The following is a 27,632-nucleotide window of genomic DNA, read 5'->3' as shown; positions in this document are numbered from 1 at the left end:
TCTGTTCCTTCCTCCCTAGTTCTGCTTCCCTACCATTCTTGCTATTTCCTTAATATGCTTGGGAGTCTTTTCTAGTCCTGCTGGATATCTACACAGAAGATAACCTTTCCAATTCTAGATCTCATGATCCACAGAAAGGGCCGTTTCTTTGATTTAAGTAGAACAATCCCAGTTACAATCAATCCCAAACTGCAGGGCTCTCGTGGTACAATCTTGAAAAGAAGTAAAGCAGTGTGAGGTACTAAATGTTCTGTTGTAATCACTGAAGCATGACCAAGAGATATGACACTTACTGTATCTTGTCCAAGAATACATGACTAAAAGAGACAGTCAAAATTTAGGAGTTTAGAAAGAATAACAAAGGGTTGTAAAACAATACTAATTAAAAAAAAACCCTCAAATTTATAAACCTCAAAAAGCCAAGTCAAAAAGCAAGTCACGGTATAATTTAGTAATATGCTTTGAAAGTTTATTAAGGGATTATCTTAAAGGGAAGATGATGCTACAATATCCAAAATAAAGAGAACAAGAATTAACATACACTATAATAGAGACATAAGGAAAAAATTTTTTCTAGCCAGAATTAAGCATTAGAAGGAAACTAAGGGAGAATTACCAAAGGTGGCTATAGGATCTCTTTGTCTAAAATAATAAGATAGATTTTCCTTAGTATGGGAAGGTTGAAATATGGTCTAATGAAAGATCTGACCTTGCTAGCCCTAAAATTCATTAATTCCTGTTCAATTCAGTAGGAGAGTAAAAAATCTATTTTATCTCAGTCTAGATTAGAAGATAGTCTAGGTCTCATTTTTAGGACTTTAGAAATAATCCCCATACACAGATCAGAGAATAAAATGTGGATCCTACAACATGGAGGGTATGAATAGGTTGATGGCTTATACCTTTAAAAATGAATAAAATTCACTCCATTCAACACACATTGACTTTAAAAGGGACTATTTCTTAACATTACTTAATATTTTCCTCCCTTAGTCTTTACACATTTTATTCATCGAACTGCTCAAAAATGTACTATCTGCCTACTTAAAGAAAACCTTCCTTAAGGCCCTCCACAATGTAGTTTATACAAATATATTACATAGATTTAAAAGAGTAGATTAAAGGTAAAGAATCACTGGCATTAAATCATAAAAAAAATTGCACCAAGTACCCTCAATGAAAATTGGAAATTTATTAATTAGATCTTTATTAGTCTTTGAACTCAGGCTGTCATTTAATTTTGAAATGTCTTAACACCTCAGTTTATTCACATGGAAAAGGGGACTAAAAGTGTTAATTTCATGAGATATCTGAAAGGTTTAATTAAATGGCTGAAAGGGGCTAAATGAAAGGCTCTGGAGGGCAAAAAAAAAAAAATCACAGGCAACAAAAGCAAAAGGATAAATCCAGTCCAATATATAATATAAATTTGCCTCCATTAAAGCTCTTTCACATTTTGAACTATTATCATTCCTTTTCTTCTCTGCATTAACTTACTAATAAAGCCAAGAGGGATTACACTCATTTCAGTGCCCACTTGCAGCTACTATTTAATATTAATATGCTAATGAAACTTCATATGCACCAAAAAAAATGACATTTAACTTTACTAGATTATTTTGGAAGATGAGGTGGAGAAAAGGGAAGGAAAAAAAAGGTAGATGAGTGGCATAACATTGTCATACCAAGAAAAACCACCCTTTTTAGGAAAATTTGAATTATTTCTCATAAATTATTTCATTTTTTATCAAAATGAACAAAACTCATTTTCTCCTCAAAATTTGTTCTCAAAAATCACTAGCCCCTGTGCTTCAGAAAGGGAAAGAGGTTAGACCCATTCTGCAGTGAGAGTAACTAAATCCTGGGAAAATAAATTATTGGTCCAAGGGCCCAGATTAGATTAAAAACTCCAATAAGAATCTGAGAATTAACTATTCCCAATACCACCTAACTTACTTAATTTGCAAATGATTAATTTCTAAAATGAAATTGACAAGGATTTTAACTCAACATATTTACTATTACCAATGTCAAAGCATATTCATAACATGCATTTTGCTTACTTTCCAAGACCCAATCTTGGGTCAGATTTGTACTCAAGACAGTTTCTACTCACACTCACAGACCATGAGTTAAGGATGAAACACTGGAGTTAAGTGTATACATTACATACATTTATTAATGAAATGCCAGATGTTTAATTTCATGAAAATAAACTATAGTTTATATACAAATATACATATAATGCATGTAAATTATAGTAGATAATTTAGAACAGGGTTCAGTTAAAGTCAACTTGAATTAAATGAGACTTGATTTAGTGTACCAAGTTAAAGAAAAGATATTCATATAACAAATTCATGAATTACTGAAAAATATATAATTGGGTATTAACCAATCAATAAACATTTATTAAGTGCCTACTATGTTCCAGGCATTGTGCTAATAAGCATTGGGGATATAGAAAGAGACAAAGATAGTCCCTATTCTCAAGAAGCTCACAATCTAATGGGAGAGACATGAAACAAACAACTATATACAAATAAGCTATAAGACAAATTTGTTCAGTCATTTTTCAGTCATGTCCAACTCTTAGTGACCCCATTTGGGGTTTTCTTGGCAAAGATACTGGACTAGTTTGCCATTTCCTTCTCTAGCTCATTTTACTGATAAGGGTAACAGAGTTAAGTGACTTGCCCAAGGTCAAAAAGCTAACAAGTATCTGAGGCTGGATTTGAACTCACAAAAATGAATCTTCCTGATCCCAGGCCTGGAGCTCTACCCACTGGGCCACTAGCTGCCCCCAAAATGAGACAAATAGGAAATAATTAACAGAAAGAAGGCACTAGAATTAAAGAGGGGTTAGAAAAGGCTTCCTGTAAAAGATGGGGCTTTACTTGTACTTAAAAGAAGTCAGAGAAACCAGTAGGTAGAGATGAGGAGGAAGAACATTCTAGGTATGGGAGATAGTCAGAGAAAATGTCAGGAACCAAGAGATAGAGGGCCTTTTCTAGGAAACAGCCAGAAGGGCAGTGTCAGTGGATCAAAGAATACATAGCAAAGAGTAATGTATAATAAAGTTGGAAAGTTAAGAGGGTTATCCACTGAGAACTAAGTAATTTGTTGTTTTTCAGTCATGTCTAACTCTTTGGGACCCCTACTAGGGGTTTTCTTAGCAAAGATATTGGAGTGGTTTGTCATTTCCTTCTCCAGCTCATTTTACAGATGAGGAACTGAAACAACCAGGGTTAAGTGACTTGTCCAGGGTCACAATGCTAGTAAGTGTCTGAGGTCAGATATGAGCTCATGAAGATGCATCTTCCTGACTCCAGGCCTAGCACTATATCCACTGCACCACTTACTTGCCCTAAGTAATATTAATAATATAATCCTAAGTTTGAGAGAGACCTAGAGATTACTTATCACCTAACCCTATATTTGTTTACCTAGACTTCAAACAAAAGAAACTACTTTCTCATTCTAAATATTTTAAGGTACTAAATAAGAAAATTATTCAAATGACAGGAACATTGGAATTCTATACTAAAGAAATGATCAGCTAATATATTTCTTTGATTTGTCGAATTTTCAACAGTCTCAGGTAAGTATTATGTCAGAAAATGTACTCCCTTGTGAGAACACCTTTTCACACATAAAAATCTATATTTAATGTAGGAGACTAGGTCATAAGAAGATGCAGGCATAATGCATAAGCTAGAACGCTAAAAAATAAAAACTATCCAGAATTTTAAAAGGTATGAAAAAAGACCAGGATCATGTAAGCTCAGTTTGTTTTCAATACATAAAAGGATATAATGTAGCATGTTCAGTCTGGGTTTCTCTCTCCCCTACACAGTAAGTTCTGTTTACATAAAGAGTTTATGGTGTCTTTTAGATTACAGATAGGAAATGGTGGCTTTGGACATTGTACTCAAGCCCCTCACTTTTACCAATATTTCATTATGATAAATCTTCATATATGGTTTTTCATGTTTTAAACTCTTGGTATTTTTTTAATAGTTTTTCCTCCTAAAAATTTAAAAGAAGGGAAAACTGACATAGAAATTGTGATTTATCCAGGATCAAGTACCACATTAACGGATACAGTGCAGGAAATAAATTCATATGTGCTAGTCTTACTGATAGGCATTATTCAATTCTAAGAGCACATCCAGAAAAGACAATCAGAGACGCAGCCAAGAAATAGGAAATAAAAAAATGATGGGTGGACTGATAGATCTGGGAATCTCATAAGCCACAATTCAGGAAGTTGAACTTTTAGAGAAAAGTGAGTTCTAGAGGAAACAATTGTAACATATTGTTATGTTAGCAAGAAGAAATTTAACAAGGTACACAGATGCCATAGGAAGAAAACATGAAGGAAAATAATTATTAGTAAAAGGCAGACAATAGACTTATGAGATGAAATAGGGTTTAGTCAAGAGTTTGTCATTTTAAAATGTATTAAGTCCAGGTTTACTTAAGAATAGTGAGTAAAGGTCAAGTAATGTACAAAAGGAAGGCTCTCCAAGGACATACTTCTGAGTAGATCAGTTGAAAAATTAAGAGAGATGTGATAGGTCAGAAACAACAACAGTACAATAGACTGGTTCCACACATGGGCACAATTAGATTCACACCATTCACACCAGGCTACATACAAACATGGTTTTGACAGAATAAGGGAGCCCAGTCCCTAAAGACTTAGAGACACAGATACCTATGGATAATCGTACTGGAAACATCTAAGAATTATCATAATTGGTTTATATGATCCGGTGGCAGTTTATTTTCAGGCAGATCTTACATCATCTGTTTCATCATACATATTTCATTCTAGCATCTAAAACACACAGAGCTGACACAACCTCAATGAAGCTGCACCTGGGATTGAAAATTACATTGGTCGGCTGTCCAACTCTTCCTGTTCTGAGTCCAGGATCAATACCAAAAAAGCATTTCTTGTGCCAAGGGACCAGGTTTAATGTCCAATATCTTGGGAACCGCCAAGGCTGAAGACAAGCTGTGCAGTTTGGGAGAGCCAGAAGCAATCTGTATAGGGCTCAGTGCCTGGTACCTAGTGCCAAGTCTGAGACCTGGTGCCAAATCCTGGAACTGTCCTGTGACTTCTTTCTATAAGGAACCCTTCATGTTTGCCTATCCCTAAATCAGGTCCCCAAAGGCATTTTTCCAAGTTATGAAAGGAAAACAGAGTTATAGAATTAAAAACCTCCCTTCCACATCCCCAAAGCAAGCTTTTACAATGCAAACATTGAAAATAATTTGGAAGCTTGACCAGTCATCATGTTTATGATACAATGCTGAAACTGAAAAGTCAATCATAGCTCATTTAACCACTGCCAAATTTGATAGAACACCCAATCCTGAAATGTGTCACTGTGATGCCTATGCCCGTCTAAGCTCTTGCCTAAGAGGGAGAATATGAACAATTAATTTAACAATGATTTTAACATGATATTTTTCTTTAATAAGTATTTTCCCTTACATTTGATAAGTTTATAATAAAAAATAATATAGTCAATTCTGGAATAGCCATGCTAATAGGAAAAACAAATGAAATTCACAGATCACAAAGAATAAAATTTTAGTCACAGCTTAAACCTAACATCTACATCTTCTCTTTCTAATTCTTTTGATGATTTGTCATAATTTTTCCTTCTCTTTCTACCCTTTATTTGAAAGGAGATAAAACAGAAAAATGATTGGAGCAGGGAATAATAGAAGTAGAATTAAGAGGCATACCTCAATCACTCATTAGATTACTGGCACCTTAATAATCCTGAGGTGATGACAGGCTTTCCCAATCCCATGTCTAGAGAAACATGGGTAAGGAAGAAGAGATTGGGTGAGATGACAGATATAAACAATACTTCAAGAGAGTTTAAAATCCATTTGCTTAGATATTTAAAAGAATAACTAATGGAAGTATAAAATGTCATAACTGGAATGGAAATCACAAAAAGACTATTTAGTTTAACCCACTAAATTTAGAAAGGAAAGAACTGTGACTTACATAGGCTAAATGTTCTGCCCTACTGCTAATTAGGGGCAAAACACACACATGCACACACACACACACACACACACACACACACACACACACCTATGACATATTTTCATTTAAATAACTTTTTTTAATTGTTTAAAAAACTAATGATGATGCTGGGATACCAGATCTGATAGAAGATCAGGAAGTATGGGTCCCTAATCAATGGATAGGTGTAGACCAAACTTCTCTGATCAGTACTCAAAATGTATAAAAATATATCCTTGGCAAACAACTAAAAAATATTCACTAACAAGAAATTTTATTTTGCCACTTCACAAAGAATCATTGTGATTGATTTATATTCTAGAATTACTGTGTTTAAAATAAATTTGAGTTAGTGTTAATGTTTTCTTTTGCTTTGGTTAAGAGGGTAACAAATGGATATCACCTAAGCCTAACATCCAATAAAAGAACTGGGAGACTAGCCCCTAGATCAGATTGCTTTTAAAAGAGAATAAAATGCTGGAAGAATGTTAGAATGTTATGTTTTTAAGAGAATAGAATGTTGGAAGATCATAAACGAAAAGAATATCAGAAAGGCCAAATTTCCATCTTCCCTGGGTTTTCAATATATCACAATGGAAAGCAAATCCTTCTCCACATATTTTGTACTCAATTTACAAATCTGTAAAAAACTAATGTACTACAAGCTGCCATCAAGAGCAAATCGTTTCTCATTTTCTTCACAATCACCATTCCCTTCCCAGATGTGTTTCTGACTTTCTGAACTTCAGTACCATGTCTTTAATGCAGCCTCACACTGAAACTTGCCTCAACAACTGGGGCTTCCTCATCCTGGAATATCCATCTGAACTTCCAGTCCCCAGTTTGCATTGGAGAGTTTCTGTTCGGGCCTCCATTATAAAGAGAGGCCACGGCCAGACAACCTTCATTCCCTTCCCAGCTTATAATTCTGACTTTCTCAACTTCAAAGCTATGCCTCTGCTTGGGTACCATTATTTCCTTCCTCTCCTCACCTACTTTCCATTTCCTTTTGTGTGCTGTCTTCCCGTATTAGAATGTATACATCTCAAGAGCAGGGATTGTGTTCCTTTTTTGCTTATATTTGTAACCTCGGCACTTAGCACAGTGCCTGGCACATGGTAAGTACTTGATAAATATTTGCTACCTTGCCCTGGTAACAACTGGTAATGATTACAAAAGGAAAGAATAGTCCATTTTGATGGGGTTGTGGAAAATCAGACACACTTAAGAACTGTTGTGGAGCTAGGAATTGGTACAATCATTAAGGAAAGCAATTTGGAATTATACTACGTGACTAAAATGTCTCTAATTTCTGACTCTGAAATTCTACTTCTAAGCATATACTCCAAAGATGTTAATGATAAAAAAAAAATAGGATCTTATATACAGTATAATATTTACAGCAGCACTTTTTGTAGTAGTAAAAAATTGGAAACAATGAGGGTTCTTAAATTGAAGAACAGCTAAACAAAATTATTATACATGAATTTAATGGAATTATTACTGCTTTACAAGAAATGAGGAATATGAAAAATAGGAAGAAGTATAAGAAGATATATGAATTCATGCAAAGAGACATAAGCAGAACCAGGAAGACAATGTGCACAATGATTTCACAATATTAAGTACAAAGAATAAGAATAAAACAACAATAAAACCTGAAATTGAATGCTGTGTAATTTTAATGACCAAGCTTAGCTCCAAAGAGAATATGAAACTATACCTCCTTCCCTTCTTTGTAAAGGTAAGGGACCATTGTTATAAAAAACTGAATATAATGCCAAATGTGGCTGATGTGTTACTAAACCTTTTTTTTTTTTGCCTTTTTAAGAGTTTCTTTATTTTATGGCTCTCTTTAGGAGAAGGAAATGATACTGAGAAGTATAGGTGATAATAATAAAAATATAACTCAAAAACCAAATCATTAGGATTTCATTGTTCTGATTTGAGCTACATAATGAAATTGTCTTTAGTAATTCAGCCCTATGATAAGGGAGGATAACAATATACATGCTTCTTACATATGCTATTCTCTCAATGAGGAACAAAAATGTGTTGACAGACTGGCTGTAGTGGAATTAGGATTCAAAAAAATAAAAGTTAGTAAGTTGTTTACACAAGACTATCACAGTAAAGCCAAGGTATCATTCACCACTCTCTTACTGATTAGAAGTCATTTCTTCAAAAAAAAGAAATTCAAACCAATAGAATGCCTTCTACACATACATAATTTACAGATGATTACTTTTTGGGGTTTGATTTTTTTGTGGAGGGAGGAAGGCAGGGCACTTGGGGTTAAGTGACTTGCCACTTAAAGGCCACACAGCTAGTAAATGTAAAATGTCTGAGGTAGCATTTGAACTCAGGTCCTCCTGATTCACTGCACCACCTAGCTGCCCCAAATGATTACTTTTTTAAAAGCACAGAATTAGATCATTTTATGTACCAAGAAGTTATGTCTGAACAAAATTAATCCACATGATAGTTTAATTGTAATATTGTGTTACTAATAAGTTCTTATGGGAAAAATTTACTTGGAAATTGTTATTTTTTTAATAATCATCCTAATGACCTCCTTCCAGTTTTCTTGGTCTTTCTGCATTCCATAAGAATTACAGCACCATAATCTTAGGGATTCATTTCATACAATCACCGCAAAATAACTGGCAAAATTTGAAATGTTCCAAGTGATTCCTAGCCTTCTTCAGTTTCTTTTCAAAGAGTTTAAAAATTTTAACATATTTCCTACAAAAATCTTAGTGCTAATTTTTAAAGAAAGAGGTAACAGCAATAAGAGGTTTTTAAATGTATGTTAAAAGTTACAGACTTTAATGTGTTACAAATAAATTTATACAATGAAAATGAATCTAAATGTTTTTAATATTTAAAGGATTAAAAATGGCAATTGAATCTTTTTCTTAGAACAAATGAAGATTAAGAAGAATTATAGCTTTTCTAGACTCTTTTTTCTATAATTACTCAATTATTCATTTGAATATGTAAAACCTCAATGGCAATTTTTGCACCACAGTTCCATAAATGGGTTTAACTGTAAAAGCCTGATTACATAGTGTCTCCCATAAAAGCAATATATTTCTGATATTTATGTCTCTAAAATATCCTATAGTAAAATTGATATTTCTACACAGGAAAAGAAGCAGCTATTTAGTCCTGGACAACTTGATAACATCTCTTTCAACTTATAGTTATAATTATCATGTATGAACTTCCAAAGCAGAAGTTGTCAAGATTTAACATTAGCATTAATTTATGTCATAATTGACTGTTACTATAAAGATAATGGCAAAGCATCCATTTCATTAGACAGCATGTATCGAAAGTGAAATTTCACCTTAATTACCACGAATCTGTCCATTTTTAATTAAATTGATAAGTAATGTATTATCTTTTTTAGACTTGGAAGGCTGTTATTATCACAAAGCTCAAACTGTCAACGTGCTGCAACTTTATTCTCCAAAATGATCAAGTGTAAAATTTTTATGCAATGTAATCAATGATATTATATCTAATTTGAGACCCATCAAAAACACTACATTAAAAACTTTATATTCAGTTTCATAGCACTATGAAAAGGACATTCTGAAAACTCTGGGTTTAAAGTTAATGTAATGAGACCAAAGAGTATAATGAAAAGAACAATGTATCTGTAATCAGAGAAGCTAGATTTGAATCTTACCTCTACTACTTATTAAATGTGTGACTTCAGGAAAGTCTCCTAACCTCTCTAGATCTCAGTTTCCTCATCTAAAAAAATGAAGGAATTGAAGCTAGATGATCTGTAAGGTTTGGCTCACCTCTAAATTATATGATCTTTCTTTACCTTGGTGCAGCAGTTGATACTGCTGGTATATCTCTCCTAGGTAATGTTCTGAGGATATTTATCAGAGAAGATGCAAAGGGGACCCAAATAGCTGCCTTCAAGTATTCAAAGGGCTGCTGAATGAAAAAAGTATCATTAGATATATTTCTCTTGGTCCCAGATGGCAATACTAAGAGTAAGGGCAGGAAGTCGCATAAAGGAAGATCTGGCTTTCTTGTAGGGAAAATCTTTTTAACATTGAGGGTTAACCAACAGTGGAATGGGCTGCCTCAGTAGGTAGTAGAATACCCTTATTGGAGGAACATGGGGTGTATGAACAGCTTGTCAGAGTGTGTGGAGGCTTCAGAGAGGGCACCCAACTAATACCTTTGGCAGCTGAGAAAACCCCAGCATTTGGAATGAAGCTCCCCTGTCTGGTGGCAGAGTCCTACTGTGGCAAAAAGCCCCAGAATCAAGTAATTAAGTGGCAACATGACTAGGCAAAGGAAACAAAGCAAACAGAAGATTCCAACATTAGACTCCTATTTGGGGGACAAAATGGAGCAAAGCATAGAATAGGAGGAAGACAGTGAAGTCAGAACTCCTGCACCAAACGCTTCAAAGGAAAATACGATCTGGTTACAGGCCATAGAGGACCTTAAGAAACAGATAAGAGAAGTGGAGGAAAAATTGGGAAGAGAAATGAGAACAGTGCAAGAAAATTACAAAATGAGAGTCAACAGCCTGACTGAGGAAAACAATACCTTCAAAAATAGACTCACTCAAATGGCAAAAGAGGCTCAAAAAGGCAATGAGGAGAAGAATGCCTTAAAAAGCCAAATTTTCCAGATGGGAAAAGAATCTCAAGAGGTGACTGAGGAGAATCATTACTTCATTATTAGATTAGAGCAAATGGAAGCTAATGACTTTATGAGAAATCAAGATGCTGTTAAACAGATACAAACAAATGAAAAAATAGAAGGCAATGTGAACTATCTCATGGGAAAAACCACTGACCTGGAAAATAGATCCAGGAGAGATAATTTAAAAATTATTGGACTACCTGAAAGCCATGATTAAAGTAAGAGCCTAGAAATCATCCTCCAGGAAGTTCTCAAGGAAAAACTGCCCTGATGTTTTAGAACCAGAGGGCAAAATAGAGGTTGAAAGAATCCACCAATCACCTCCTGAAAAAGATCCCAAAAAGAAAACTCCTAGGAATAGTATAGCCAGGTTCCAGAATTCCCAGATTAAGGAGAGAATATTACAATCAGCCAGGAAGAAACAATTTGAATATTGTGGAAATACAACCAGGATAACCCAGGATCTGGCAGCTTCTAAACTGAGGGACTGAAGGGCTTGGAATATGATATTCCAGAGGTCAAAGGAGCTGGGATTAAAACCAAGAGTCACCTACCCAGCAAAACTGAACATCATGTTTCAGGGGAAAATATGGTCATTCAGTGGAATAGAGGACTTTCAAGCATTCTTGGTGACAAAACCAGAGTTGAATAGAAAATTTGACATTCAGATACAAGAAGCAAAAGAAACATGAAAAGGTAAACAGGGAAAAGAAATCATAAGGAACTTTTCAAAGTTGAACTATTAACATTCCTACGTGGAAAAACAATAACTGTAACTTATGAAACTTTATAGTTGAAGGGAATAGAAATGTATCTATATATCTATATATGAGGGTATATGGGCATATGAATACATATGTGAATGTGTGTGTATATATATATATATATATATATATATATATATATGTTAACAGGTATACATAGTGGGCACAGTACCAATTTAATAGGAAGGGATGATACTTACAAGGTGAAATTAAGAGGTGAGAGAGGAATATAATAAAAGGAGATGGGGAGAGACAGAATGGGGTAAACTATCTCATATAGAAGAGGCAAGGGAAAATGGTTACAATGGAGGGGAAGAATAGGAAGGCAAAAAGGAATGGGTCAACCTTATTCTCATTGAATTTGGCTTGGGGAGGGAATGAAATACACACTAAATAGGGTATCTCATCCTACAGGAGAGTACGGGGGAAAGGGATGAGAGGGGGGGATGATAGAGGGAGGACAGGCTGAGGGGGAGGGAAATTGGAAGCACTCACTTTTGAAAGGGGATGGTATCAAAGTAGAGAATAGAACAAGTGGGAGGTGGGATAGGAGGGAGGGAAATATAGTCAGTCTTTTACAATATATCTACTATGTTAATGTTTTGCATTAGCTATACATATACAACCTATACTGAACTGCTTATCTTCCCAGTAAGGGTGGGTGACAAGGGAGGAAGGGAATGAATCTGGAATTCAAAGCTTTAAAATCAAATGTTTAAAACATATATATATATATATATATATATATATATATATATATATATACTATTATTAATACTATTTTACATGTATTTGGGAAATAAGATATACAGGCACTGGGGCATAGTGATCCACCATGCCCTACTGGAAAAGTTGAAGGCGGTATGGGAGAAGATATAGGAGAGAGCAGATTGGAGGAGGGGATATCCTGTGGGATTGCTATTTTGGGGCAGTGGGTAGGGGAAAAACGGGGAAAAAAAATTGTAACTTAAAATCTAGCGGAAATGAATAATGTAAATCAGAAGTTAATAAAGCATTTGAGAAATGAAAAAAAATAAATAAATGAAAATTTAGTGTCAACTGAATGCCTAGCAAGACATGGCCTGCTAGCTAGAATTACAGATCAGCTGTTCACTATCTTTAAAGGACTGAGAGACAAATCCCCATATTACAGATAAAATTAAACTCAAAATACCCAGAAGAAATCAACCTAGAAACTATACTGGAATTGCAATATGACCATAGACTGAACTGTTGCTCATAATCACTCAGACATAACATAAAAGCTTTAGAAAAATGTTTTTTTAATAGATGTGGTCAGACTAGACCTCTGAAATCTCCAAAAGCTTTCAAAAGGTAGAACCTCAGCCAAGTTCAAAATTACATGGGAACAAGATGAGGGATATGTTAGCTCTATTGTCTCACCCGCTACTAGAGTTAAACTAAAGATGTGTTCAATGAACCTAGAGAGGATGAGTTTATATCCTAATACCTTTATTCAAGAGGGAGTAGGATGGCTCAGTTGGATAAAGTTTTGAGCTTAGAGTCAGGAAGACCTGAGTTCAAATCCAGTCTCAGACACTTACTACAACTGTGTGACCTTGGGTAAGTCATTTGATCCTGTCTGCCTAGGAGGTCACTGGATGGCTCAGTGGTGATCAGAAAAACCTAAATTTAAATCCAACCTTTGACACTTACTAGTTGTATGATCTTGGGCAACTCACATAACTTCTATTTGCCTTAATCCACTGGAGAAGGAAATGACAAACCAACTCCTGTATGTTTGCTGAGAAAAACCCATAGATAGTATGGTCCATGGAGTCATGAAGAGTCAGACAGGACTGAACAATAACAATTTTTATTCAACTATTTTGGTCACCTGTGAAAGTCTATAGAACATTAAGTCATTCTGGTCACCTGTGAAATACTAAGCATAAAAGAATAATAGCTGGTTAGTGACTTCTCTCAGGACTTATCTGAACCCCACTAAAAAATATGAAAACAATAATAATAACAATAATCATCCATTTACAAAACACTCTAAAATTTGTAAAGGACTTTTCTCACAAGAATATTACAAGGTGGTAGTACAGTTATAAATATTCCCATTTTACAAATGAGGAAACTTGGGTTCTGACAGAGTGACTTGTCCCCACAAAGAGTTAGTTAAGTTTCTGTAGCATTTTAAGCTAGGTCTTCTGACTCCAAGTCAACCACACTATCTACTACATCACAAATTTTTTTTTTAATAGAAAAAGACCATTATATGCTGTATTCAAATATTCCTTCACTCTTAGTATCTAATACAAATATTTAGGCTACTAAGATTCTGAAGTTCAGAATAGAGATTAGCAAATTCCAATAAAGTGGGAACTAGTCACCTACATTACCCTCTTGCAAAGCACCCAGTCAGTCTCATAGCTACATAATCAGGAACCAGAAAATATTTATTAAATGCCTATGTGAAAAGCCCTTTACTAGGCAAAGTAGTACAAAGACAAAAAAAAATTAGTTATTGATCTAAAGGAATTTATATTCTACAAGGGAAATACAGGTAAACAGGGGTGTGTGCGCATGTGTGTGAGTGTGTGTGTACACGCGTGGAAGGGCTGAGAGTAGGATCTAAATTCATACTAATGTGCAGTATGGAAATTCCCTCCACTAATGAAAATCAGCAATTTGTCTATAACATTTTATAGAGCTGTCTATGGCACTGAGATATTAAGTAATGTGCCATGGTCACCAAAAGCTTTCTATAGTATGAGACAAAGGCAAAAACTGAATCCTGGCCTGATTGCAAAACCAGTCATCAATCCACTATACCATATTGCTTTCCTAAACCAATTTATATATGGCAATTTTAGGTAAGGAGAAAGTTCTAAGGGAATCAGAAAAATTTTCCTTGGGGAAAATACATACAAACTGAATTGTTATGGAAGTTAGGATTTTAATAATGAGAGGTAAAGAGGAAGTGCATTTTAGGTATAAGGGATAGCCTGGGCTACTGTGAATGCAATGGGAGGAAGGAAGAGATGGAGTACTGAGTTTAAGGAACACTGAGTAGGCCAGTTTGGCTAGAATGTAGAGCAAATGAAGGGAAACAATGAGTAACAAACTCATGGGAAGGACAGCTGAAACCAGTCTAAGAAGAGATATTGATGCCAAGCTAAAGGGCTTGTACTTTTTCTTGGAATTAGGAATTCACTGAAGTTTTTTGAGTATAGATATTGTCAAATTAATGGTTTCCAAAGATTATTTTGGCCATTATGTGGAGAATGGTTTAGATAAGGGAAGGGCTAGAAGTCGTGTCTAATTAGAAGGTTAATAAAATGAACGAATGTTTTCTGATAATGATCATTATGGTAAAAGTTGTTATTCTTTCTCAGATAAGAATAAGTAAATAAAAATATAGGTATTAATACTTTTAAAAAATTCTAACTATAAATTTTAAAGGATGTGTATTCTTTTATTATTTGAAACAAATCCTCAATGAATACTATACTTTGATTCAGTAATATAAAAATGAATATATAAAGCTTCATTAATTCCTCAGAGCAGGCCTATAAAAATCTCATGACAATGAGTCAATGGCCATAGCTTCTCAGTGACAGGTTTCTACAGAGCAAGAACATCCCATATAATGTCACTAAAGAGTAAAATAAAAGGTCAAGCAAGTCACTTAACATCTCTTGGACTCAGTTTTCTCATATATAAAATAATGAGAATTAGACCAGGAGACTTCTAACTTCCAGTGTGAAATCTCTGATCCTATGATATCAACAGCCTGCCATCAATTCAACTTAGTTTAACATACAATTATCAAATCTTTACTACATGCTAGGTACTTTCATCCAAAGTCACAGGCAAGGCCTTAAGCATTATTAGAATCAGCCTAAATTTCCTTTCAGTAATGGAATATTGCCTATGTAAAATGGAAGACTGAAAGTCAGGACTTTCTCCTTGAGACTTCACAAAGTTTTGTTTTTGCAACCTTCTAATAAGCTTAGAAAATTATTCCATATTACAGCTATTTTTGCTATCTTATCTTCCTATTAATTCATAAACTAGTAACTCAGTGCTTTCTGCATTCAACAAATGTTTAATAAACATTTACTGCAGTTTTTGCTGACAAAAAATGTTAAGGATAAAGAAGAAAAACATTGACTGCACTAAATGATAGTGAATATCAATGAAAATGAAGGGTTATTTTATTATTTTTTTTTTTTGGAGAGCAATTGGGTTTAAGTAACTTGTCCAAGGCCACACGGCTAGGTTTTTTGTTTGTGTGTGTTAAGTTTCTGAGGCCGGATCCAAACTTAGGTCCTCCTGACTCCAGGACCAGCACTCTACTTACTGTGCCACCTAGCTGCCCCAAGGGTATATATCTTGATACCTAAGCATTCAATTAATGAATATTCACTGGGCTAGATAAGCAGCAACACTACATTCAACAGACATGTATTAAGCACCTATAATATACTGTAGAGATAGAAAGAAAAGACAGTTACTACCCTTGTGGAGCTTACAATTTATTAGGAGTAGTATTATATTCCAACAAACATTTATTAAGTATTTACTAAGCCCAAGTAAATTATAATGCAAAATTGAACAAGTTAAATTTAAAAAAAACAAAGGTACAATGTACAAATGTAAAGTCCCAGGAAAGAAATGTCATTTATTGTTGAAAGCTGATACTTCCTCTTAAATTCTTATGAATAATAGGAGTGAAAAGTAAGAAAATAATAGCTATCCCAAATCTTGTACATAATCAACAAATAATCTAAATTATGCCTTTAAAGTCTTACATACAAAATCCATTTAAATTTGAGGAGGCCTCTATGATAAATTATGACAAAAGTCATAGGCTATGTTTTTATACCACAAAAAATGAAAAAGTTTTTACAGTTCCCTTTATTCACAAGTAAATAAAATTCTTTGCAAAATACCCTTTGCATTTCAGTAGATCTTAAACTACATATGACTTTACTGTCCTTCCATTGATATAATGTAGTATAAAAGGTTAGAAACCATACCTTAACACATTTCAAAAGTTCATAGAGATCTTCAACCTCATCACCTTCGCATCTGGTATACATTCGTCCAGTCTCCACACTGGTCCCTTTGATGGTCTGACGATATAATGGGAGACCCATTGCTTCAGCAAACAGTTCAATTGCCTGATGTCCCACTGTCTGATACATGTAACTATCCAGTTCATCTGATCCCACTGTAGAAAACAAAACAGAAATGCTCAATTCAAGAAAATCAAAAAAGAAGGTGGAATTGAAGACTCAACTAGGGTACCAAAATGTTCCAATATTAACTATGACAGAATAGGAAACTGAAAAAGAATGCTGTTTTATATCTCTACATTCTGAAATGAAATGTTACATATCAATTTACAGTGGCTATTACTACATGAAGTAATACAAGGTAGGTAAACTGTGGGGCCAGCAAGAAACATCTTCATGCAATATCCCCGAGGACTACATCAGCCTTGCTCTGAGGTTGCCTGCAGGCAGTAGATGGGGGCAGAACCTATGGGCTGTTATTTTAGGCTTGGCCCCATTACACTACTATTTACGGGGCTAGTTATTCACAGGGAAGAAAAAGAAAGAGAGCTACATGAGACCTTTTGCCAGTGCAGTAATGCAGTTGCAGAGATGTGGATTTTCTGAGTATATTCCACTGTGTTTGTCTTTTTTATCACCGTCCCTAGAGAAATTTTAAGTGCTAGACAATGCTGAGAGCTGCCTGAGGTCTTTAGTACAGAGTCCAAAGGGTTAAACTGATGATTCTTTGTTACCAGAATTACATTAGAATGGAAGTCCCCTGTAAGTAGGGATCACTTCACATTCTTTGTACTTATACCCCCAGCAACTTTCAGAGTGTCTGAGAGATAGCATGCACTGAATAAATACTAATTAAGTCAACAATAACGTTTTGACACTATCTCTTAGTGCTTCCCTTGCATCCTCAGTATGCACCATGGAACACTGAGAGTGACTTTCAATTCACCCATGTGCCTACTGGTTTGTATACTTATACATACACACACACACATACACACATTATTAGAATGTTCTAACAGGAAATGGGCATGTGTCTATTTTATTTATATATATATATATATATATAAATATATATACACACACACATACACATATTTTATATATTATTTACATGTATATATATATATATGTCTTGAGAGTCTCCAAAGAGTAAGTTTATATTCCCTTAAATTATTTTCTCAATCTAGTTTCTTTTTCCAATTCAAATTGATACATTTCAATGGATTTTGGATCCCTAAAGGGCTTCTTCCAAAATACATGGCATCACAGAACCATAGAGTTACAAGGAATCCTCAAGATCATCCAAGTACAATTCCTCCCACCCACCTACCCATTTTACACATGAGAAAAAAAGGGTGAGAGAGATGTAGGCCATGCCATAAGATATCAACTGACTTACTTGAGGTCACACAGCTAGCAAAAGAAAAAACTATGTCTTGTGATTCTCTATCTGCGGCTCTTACCATTAAGACCGCACTGCCTGAATAGGGACCCAGCTAGCTGGGTAGCTCAGCTCATCATCTCCCTCTCCTTCTTCCTCTCTTTCTCCTCTCCAAAGGAAGGAAAATGTTGATGGCCAGAAGCTGCCCACTTAACTTGCGGTTTACTGGCTAGATTTCTCTCTCTCTCTGTCTCTCTCATAGACACTCACAGACACACACACACACACACAGACACACACACACACACCCCTCCTGTCTTAAAGTGGTAATTGTTTCTCTTTGGAACAGCAACCTTGAGGGTCTTACCCTCCCAGCTTGATTTTTTTTTCCCTCTAATTAAAGATGTCATTCCTTCACTCATTTCTTAAAGAGGCCTATTCACTGAGTGGGTGTTACCTCACTCTAAATGAGTATGTGAAAAGGCCTTAGCCTAGAAGAGCCAGGGTCTCCCATTGCATTCTGGGTCATCTCCCATCATCCTGATGAATATCTGGTCACTGGATCCAGATGGCTCTGGAGGAGAAAGTGAGACTGATGACCTTTCACAGTCCTCCCTCATTCAAATCTAAGTCAACTGCAGGTCATGTCATCATTTCCCTGATGCCATGGTCCTCTTTGAAACGGAGAAATACAATCTCATAACTGACATAAAATATGTGCTAAATTAATTTTTGAGATTAGTAAAATGAATTCCAATGAAAATGTGTATACAGCTTACTGACATAGCTTGAAATTACACAGGCACATATGAGTGAAGACCACTACTAGCCTAATAAATTCAATGAATATTTACTTAATGTTTACTATTTGCAATCACTTAGAGAAGTACTAGGATGAAAATCAACATAGTCCTTTAAGGAAAAGAACTTACAACTTCATAGGGAGAATACAGACATAATACAGATACAAGTAAGCAAGAAGAAAAAAGGATTGAATGTGATGAACACAAAACAGAATTCCAGAGAAAGTACTTTAAGAAAATAAAAGAGGGAGAGAGATCACTTTCTCTTTTAAAAATATTTTCCTCCCAATTACATGTAAAAACAATTTTTAGCATTCATTGGTTTCCAATTTCTATTACTCTCACTCCCTCCCTGAGAGGATAAGCAATCTGATATAGATTATATGTGTATAATCATATAAAACACTTCCATATTAGTCATTTTGTACAAGACTCAAAAGAAAGGATAGAAGGAGAGACAGAAAGGAAGGTAAAAAGGAAGAAAGAAGGAAGGGAAGGAAAAATTGTATGCTTCAGTCTATATTCAGACAACAGCTCTTTCTTTGGAGGCAGAGAGCATTTTTCATCATGATTCTTTGGACTGTTTTGGATCCTCACATTGCTGAGAATAGATAAGTCATTCACAGTTGTTCACTGTACACTACTGCTATAAGTGTGTACAATGTTCTCCTGGTTCTGTTCACTTTATTCTCTATCAGTTCATGTAAGTCTTTCCACGTTTTTCTGAAATTACCCTGCTCATCGTTTCTTACTACAGCACAACAATATTCTATAATAATCATATATGATTATTCTTCGGTCTTTCCCCAGTTGTTGGGCATCTCTTCAATTTCTGGTTCTCTGCCACCACAAAAAGATCTGCCATAAATATTTTTTGTACATGCGGGTCCTTTCTCCCCTCCCCCTCCCTTTTTTTTCCAAATGCTTTATTAACTTCTGGTTTACTTCATTCACTTCTGCCAGATTTTTGGTTATAAATTTTCTCCCCATTTTTCCCCTACCCACCTCCCCAAAATAGTGGTCCCCCAGGATATCCCCTCCTCTTACTTCCCAATTACATGTAAAATAGTATTAATGATAGTATATATATATATATATATATATATATATATATTTTTTTTTTTTAAGCAATTGGGGTTAAGTAACTTGCTCAAGGCCACACGGCCAGTTATTTCTAGGTGTGGTGCTGAGTGTCTGAGCCCAGGATTCGATCTCCAGGTCATCCTGACACTGGAACCAGTGCTCTTACCCACTGAGCCACCTGGCCACCCCTATGCAAGTGGGGTTAAATAACTTGCCAAGGTTACAAGGCCAGGTGTTTCTGGGTGGGTGCTAAGTGTCTGAGCCCGGGATAAATATATTTTTAAACATTTGATTTTAAAACTTTGAATTCCAGATTCATTCCCTTCCTCCATTGTCACCCACCCTTACTGGGAAGATAAGCAATTCAATATAGGTTGTACATGTGTAGCTAATGCAAAACATTACCATAGTAGATATATTGTAGAAGACTGAATATGTTTCCCTCCCTCCTATCCCACCTCTCACTTGATCTATTCTCTACTTTAGTCCTGTCCCTTTTCAAAAGTGTGTGCTTCCAACTACCCTCCCCCTCAGCCTGTTCTCCCTTCCTTCATCCCCCCTCTCATCCCCTTCCCCCCTACTCTCCTGTATGGTGAGATACCCTATTTAGTGTGTATGTCATTCCCTCCCTAAGCCAAATTCAATAAGTATTAGGTTGACCCATTCCCTTATGCCTTTCTGTTCTTCCTCTCCATGTACCCATTTTCCCTTGCCTCTTCTATATGAAATAGTTTGCCCCATTCTGTCTCTCCCCATCTCCTCTCATTATATTCCCCTCTCACCTCTTAATTTCACCTTTTAAGTATCATCCCTTCCTATTAAATTGGTCCTGTTCCCTCCATCTATGTATACGTGTAAACATATATATATATATACACACACATTCACATATGTAATCATACGCCTATATACCCTCTGATAAAGACTATATATATTTCTATTCCCTTTAACTATTTTCATACTGAAAAAAGTTTCATCAGTTACAATTATCGTTTTTCCATCTAGGAATGTAAATAGATCAATTTGATGAGTTCCTTATGACTTCTTTTCCCTGTTTACCTTCTCATGCTTCTCTTGCTTCTTGTATCTGAATGTCAAATTTTCTATTCAACTCTGGTTTTTTCTTCAAGAATACTTGAAAGTCCTCTATTCTACTGAATGACCATATTTTCCCCTGAAACGTGATACTCAGTTTTGCTGGGTAGGTGACTCATGGTTTTAATCCCATCTCCTCTGACCTCTGGAATATCATATTCCAAGCCTTTCGATCCCTCAATGTAGAAGCTGCCAGATCCTGGGTTATCCTGATTGTGTTTCCACAATACTCAAATTGTTTCTTCCTGGTTGTTTGTAATATTCTCTCCTTAATCTGGGAATTCCAGAACCTGGCTATACTATTCCTAGGAGTTTTCTTTTGGGGATCTTTTTCAGGAGGTGATTGGTGGATTCTTTCAACCTCTATTTTGCCTTCTGATTCTAAAACATCAAGGCAGTTTTCCTTGAGAATTTCTTGGAGGATGATTTCTAGGTTCTTTCTTTGATCATGGCTTTCAGGTAGCCCAATAATTTTTAAATTATCTCTCCTGGATCTATTTTCCATGTCAGTGATTTTTTTCCCATGAGATATTTCACATTGCCTTCTATTCTTTCATTTGTTTGGATCTGTTTTACAGCATCTTGATTTCTCATCAAGTCACTAGCTTCCCTTTGTTCCATTCTAAATCTGAGGGAATGATTGTCCTCAATTAGCTTTTCAGATTCTTTATCCATCTGGCAAATTCAGCTTTTTAAAGCATTCTTCTCCTCATTGCCTTTTTGAGCCTCTTTTGCCATTTGAATGAGTCTATTTTTTAAGGTATTATTTTTCTCAGTCAGGCTGTTGACTCTCATTTTGTAATTTTCTTGCTTCGTTCTCATTTCTCTTCCCAATTTTTCCTCCACTTCTCTTATCTGCTTCTTAAGGTCCTCTATGGCCTGCAACCAGCTTGTATTTTCCTTTGAAGCTTTTGGTGCAGGAGTTCTGACTTCACTGTCTTCCTCCTGTTCCATGCTTTGCTCCTTTTTGTCACCAAAATAGGAGTCTAATGTTGGAATCTTCTGTTTGCTTTGTTTCCTTTGCCTGGTCATGTTGCCACTTAATTACTTGATTCTGGGGCTTTTTGCCACAGTAGGACTCTGCCACCAGACAGGGGAGCTTCATTCCAAATGCTGGGGTTTTCTCAGCTGCCAAAGGTATTAGTTGGGTGCCCTCTCTGAAGCCTCCACATGCTCTGGCAAGCTGTTCATACACCCCAGGACCTCCACCCTAGACCACAATCCAGATCCAAGCAGGTTAAAGCAAGAGTGATTACCCCTCAGACTGGTCACTTTGTCCCCCTACACTCTGCAGGCCAGGAGCTGAAGCTGCCACATGGCTACTGCTACGCTGCAGCCCTCAGCAGCTTCTTGCCTTGGGGGCAAAAACCGACACACTCCCAACTACTGGGTCCCAAAGTCCACACTGCAGTGACCTCTCACTTTGTCCTTAGCATCTATATGTTGATAATTCTGGACTGTCACAGCGGCTGGTGATCTGGAGTCTCTCCAGCTGACAGCTGGTCAGGCAGCTAAAACGACCAGCTCATGCAGGCCTGGGCTCGGCTCCCAGAGCACTGTGCTGGCCAATTCCTGCCAGCCTGCTGGGCTGTCCTCAGCGGGAGGTTAGGTTCTCTGTGTCATTTTGTGGGTTCTGTAGCTCCAAAGGTTGTTCAGAGGCCCCTTTTACATGAATTGGGAAAGGTGGAAGCTAGAGCCACAGGGAGGTTCTGTTTCGACTCCCTCTCCCCCTTTTTTTAATCACTTCGGGATACAGACCTCATAGTGGTAGTGTTGACTCAAAGGGTATGCAAAGTTTTATAGCACTTTGAGCACAGTTCCAAATTGCTCTCCAGAATGGCTGGATAAGTTCACAACTCCACCAACAATGCATTAGTGTCCTAGTTTTCCCACATCCCCTCCAACATTTATCATTTTCATTTTCTGTCATATTAGTCAATCTGATAGGTTTGAGGTGCTAACTCAGAGTTGTTTTGATTTGCATTTGAGAGACCACTTTCTGGGAAACAAAGAAGACTTCAAGTACTTCAACAGAAAATTGAAGGAAGTTAGCTTTGAACAGAGTGAAAGAAATATATTTTAGGCATAGAAAATTGGATAGATGAAAGCACAGGTCAAAAAAAGCAGAATAAAATGGACAATACCTAGCACTCTAATCTAGCTGGAATACAAGAAGGGGAATAATGTCAAATAAGCCTAAAAAAAGGTTTGTTGAAATGAGACTGTGGAAGGCCATAAATGCCAGGAGGAGTGATTTGGATTTTGTCCTTTATCTTTAAGCTATAGATCCAGATTCATTACACAAGGTCCCCTGCTACATATACAAACTCATAAATAATCAAGCATGCCTTCTATGGACTAAATATTTTTCACATATGTGTAAAATTACCCCAAATATATGAAGATGCTATTGTGATTAAAAAACTACAAACTAATTTAAAAGTATTAGTGAATTCACAGCAGTTTTCCCCCTCATGACATATTTTCTTAATCAATGGATTCTAATAGTACTATTATCATGTGAAAGTCAGTAATTTTTTTATATTAAACAACTGCTATTTTCAATAGGTTAGCTTTAGGGATGTGTCTTAATGTTTGCATTATGGATTAACAAGCAGATTTCAAGAAGACAGAATTTTTCCTGATTCAATGTAAGTAGATTGTTATTAGAAAATGGGAAATGCCACATTAGTGCAAGAATCCTAATAACAGAAATTGAAAACTCATGTTCTAAACATGTGCAATGTCAAGGTCATATGATAAATTGATGTTGATAGTATCTATAGTACTTCATTTCTGGGTAGGCATTCAATAAGTATTTGATGATTTGATTTGACATTCAAAGATTCTGAAGTATGATAGAACAAAGAGAAGATCTAAAAATGCTTCAGTGTGTGAAGCATCATCCTCAAAAATGTGAAGCCAGTGACAAATGTTTTGAACATCTGCATCCATAAGTAAAGGTGTTAATAATTTTCATATGTCAAATTTCATTATCAATGTCATATATTAGTTTTCATTGTCAAAAAATACTAAATTACATGAAAAAAATGCTCTAAATCACTATTGATTAGAAAAAATGCAATCAAAACAACTCTGAGGTACCACATCACACCTATCATATTGACTAATATAACAAAACAGGAAAATGATAAATGTTGGAGAAGATGTGGGAAAATTGTAACAGTAATGCATTGTTGGTAGAATTGTAAACTGACCCAACCATTCTGCAGAGCAATCTGGAACTATTCCCAAAGAGCTATAAAAATGTGCATACCCTTTAACCCAGCAATACCACTTCTAGGTCTGTATTCCAAAAAGATCATAAAAATAGGAAAAGGACCCACATGTCCAAAAATATTTATGGCAGATCTATTTATGGCGACAAAGAATTGGAAATTGAGGGGATTGGGGAATGGCTAAACAAGCTGTGGCATATGAATGTAATGGAATACTATTGTGCTATAAGAAATGATGAGCAGGCCGACTTCATAAAAACCTGGAAAGTCTTATATGAACTGATGCTGAGTGAAATGAGCAGAACCAGGAGAACACTGTACACAGTTAACGGCCACATTGTATGATGACTGACTTAGGTCTTCTCAACAATGCAAGAATCTAGGACAACTCCAAAAAACTCATGATGGAAAATACTATCTACATCCAGAAAAATAACTTTTGAGTCTGAATGCAAATGGAAGCATTCTATTTGCTCTACTTTTCTTTCATTGTTTTATTTCTTCTTTCTTGTGATTCTTTCCAATAGTTCTAATTCTTCTTTACATCATGACTAATGTGAAAATACATTTAATATGAATGCATAAGTACAGCCTATATCAGATTGCACACCATTGGGGAAGGATACGGGGAGATTTAAAACTCAAAATCTTATGGAATTGGATGTTGAAAACTAAAAATAAATAAATTGATTATAAAAAATATAACCTTAAATGCCAAATAAAATATATCAAACTGTGTACACAATCCTTAAAAAAAAGCCTTGGGAAAAAATACTAAGTTATTAAAAAGTGCTTATATATTTCATTGATCCACCCAGTTTATAGCAAAACAATTCCAACTGTGCCACTTTATTGATATCACAAAAGTTTAAATAGTTTACAAGCTTTCCACAAAATGTGAAAAAGTCAAGTAAATGGAATTCAAAAATTAGGACCCCATGACAATCAATAATTGGAACCAGCACTATTTGTTACCTCCTTTTTTTCTCATCATCAAATTATATGTGCACAATGAAATGAGTTACACAAATATGTCTAACATGGTATTATAATCTCTATTTTAAATTTTAAAAATTAATCTTGATAACAAGAACATAAACTAAAAGTCTAAAATAATCAAAGACCTAAAGAAAACATAAAAAGCCTTTTACTCTCCTTTCTAAGATTTACATCTGAATTTTTATTTGTAAAATAATCTGAGTGCACAAAAATAAACATACAAATATGATTGTCTTCTCTCCATCTCGTAGTATGGTAAAATAATGTAAAAAAAAAAAAAGAAAGTGAGAGAGCATTTAGATTTTACACTTAAGAGTTTAAGAATACACAAAGTTAAGTTCTAGTTACTCCATTATTATAAATTCCTTACATTATAATTCCTATTATAAATAGAAGAACAAGATGTACTCAGCCCTACTTCACATGACACTTAAAAATACATCTACCTTTTAAGGCAGAGCTGTATGAATTCATACAAAGAACTTTGAGCTGTTGGGGGAAAAAATCTAGATGCTAGTATAACAGTTGGTTTTTTTTTTTCAACTTGGTAAGAACACAATTTCTTTTAATGTTCCATCTAGTCCCTGACTATCATGTTACTTTATTAATTGAGGCTTTGAAGACAATAGTTAGCATGAGATCAAATGAAAATGAAAAGGCTCTACTGTTGCCTGGAGCACCTCAATTAACTTGCAACAAAATGTCCTACCCCAGACTTAACAGGATTGTTTTATGAATGTTATGACAAGAGTCCACATTATTGATGGGAATAAAATCATTTCCACATTAACTCTTGAGAACTCAACTATATGAATTCACTCCAATTGCTCTGACTCTGTGGCCAACTCTACTCCTTACTCTTTATTATGCTCCATGTAAAACTTACTCGGGAATAAAGATGTCAGTCAATTATTCACTGTATCTTTTATAACCTGACAAACTAGGTCTTCTTTCTTAGCTTAAATCAAAATTAGTTGGATCATTATCCACACTTTATAATCCTATGCATATCTTTTGTACTGTTTGAATGTGAACAGTCTGACTTAAAAATTATCTTGATACTATTCTAATAGTATGTTTTCCTTAATTTTTCTCTTTATTTCTTGCCAGTTTTAAAAATCAGCTTTTCTACTTTTTTTTCACTCATTCCTTGCATGTTATCCTACCTCAAATGCTCCTGAGGCACAAGAAAAGAAGAGATTATGTGATAGCAACATGATATAATACATACATAAATTTTTCCATGGGGGAAAACATTGTAAAGTATCTCTATCTTTAAATGATAATCTCTATCTCTGTCTTGAAAAATACAATTGACTGATTTGGCCATAAATAGCACATGGATTTCCTTGTTTGACAATCAGCAGAAATGAAGGAAAATCTGACTTCTTGTTTTTAATGTACAAGCTACAGTAACAGTTTCTGTCCATCTGCAGTCAACCAAGGCTTTTCAATTTTATCTCCACAACACCTCTCACATCAGTCTCCTTTTCACTCATACAACCACCACCCTCATTCAGCCTTTCATTACTTCTCAGCAGGCCAGTACACTCTCCTTGCCTTCAATATTCTCTCCAATCTATCCTCTACATAGCTGCCAAATTAAAGTTCCTAAATTACAGGTCTGATCATGTCACTTCCATGCTCAAGAAGCTTTAATAGTTCCCTGCTGGATTTTTGGTTAAAATACAAACAGCTCTATTTGTCATGTAAATCTTCAGCACCCCAAGGTATATACTTTCTCTAGAATAGATTGTCTACTGACTTAACTGTTTCATTTTTGTCTTTGCACCTCCAGCCCCTAGCATAGTACATGGCACCTAGTAAGCAATTAATAAATGTTTGTTGAATGAATGAACCATTTCACAGTTCCACTATAGAACCATCTCTCCTCAAAGTCTAAAGAATGACAATACCTGTCCTGAGACTATGATACAACATAATTCTGCCCAAGACTCTAGATTGAAGAAGGCCAAGCTCCTAAATTTTTCCTCTGCAGTCTTCAAGAACCTAAAATAATGTAACAGGTCTGGAAAGTTGCCCCTAGTCTGAGAAGAACACTTTCTTTATTTGTATATTATGTAAATATTTCATCTTTCCCATTCATGTTCCTATATAGTGTAAGTTATCCCAAAAGTCTTAATGCAGTTTTAAGTCTTAATAGCTCCCCTAAGATTTTTGGGACACCCTGTATTTATGTTTATACAGATATTTGTCCATGTATTTCTTCCTATAAGGTAAGGCTGTACCCATCAAATCTGTTCTGCATTGTCTCCAACTTTAATTAAGGATTTTTTTAATGATTATTATTCTGGCAATAATGATGAAAGTTCGAATCAACTCCTATATCCACTAGTTGTCCATTTCCATATCTGGCTCCCTAAAGCTATGAGATTCTTTATATCTCCCTGTTTCCTATCACTCTGTTAACTTTTTTTTTATCCTATTAAGGTATTTGCCAGCTTCCCCCTCCCACTTA

At 35.3% G+C, this 27,632-nt stretch overlaps 1 protein-coding gene across 3 annotated transcripts in view; it reads right to left on the bottom strand.

The window, feature by feature from the left end:
- Window positions 1-27,632, bottom strand: part of DPH6 (diphthamine biosynthesis 6) — a 499,664-nt gene that overhangs the window by 465,457 nt on the left and 6,575 nt on the right. For all 3 annotated transcript variants that reach the window (XM_069097640.1, XM_069097641.1, XM_069097642.1), the window contains exon 3: window positions 16,515-16,708. In XM_069097640.1, the coding sequence (XP_068953741.1) occupies window positions 16,515-16,708 (194 nt within the window). The remainder of the gene's footprint in view (window positions 1-16,514; window positions 16,709-27,632) is intronic.

Source organism: Petaurus breviceps, unplaced genomic scaffold, assembly GCF_028583685.1.
Source record: "Petaurus breviceps papuanus isolate PSGF00001 unplaced genomic scaffold, PetGlider_PUasm1.0 37, whole genome shotgun sequence".
Classification (NCBI taxonomy): Eukaryota; Metazoa; Chordata; class Mammalia; order Diprotodontia; family Petauridae; genus Petaurus; species Petaurus breviceps.
Note: the sequence above shows the minus strand (reverse complement) of the source record. Positions and strands in the feature narration are given on the sequence as shown.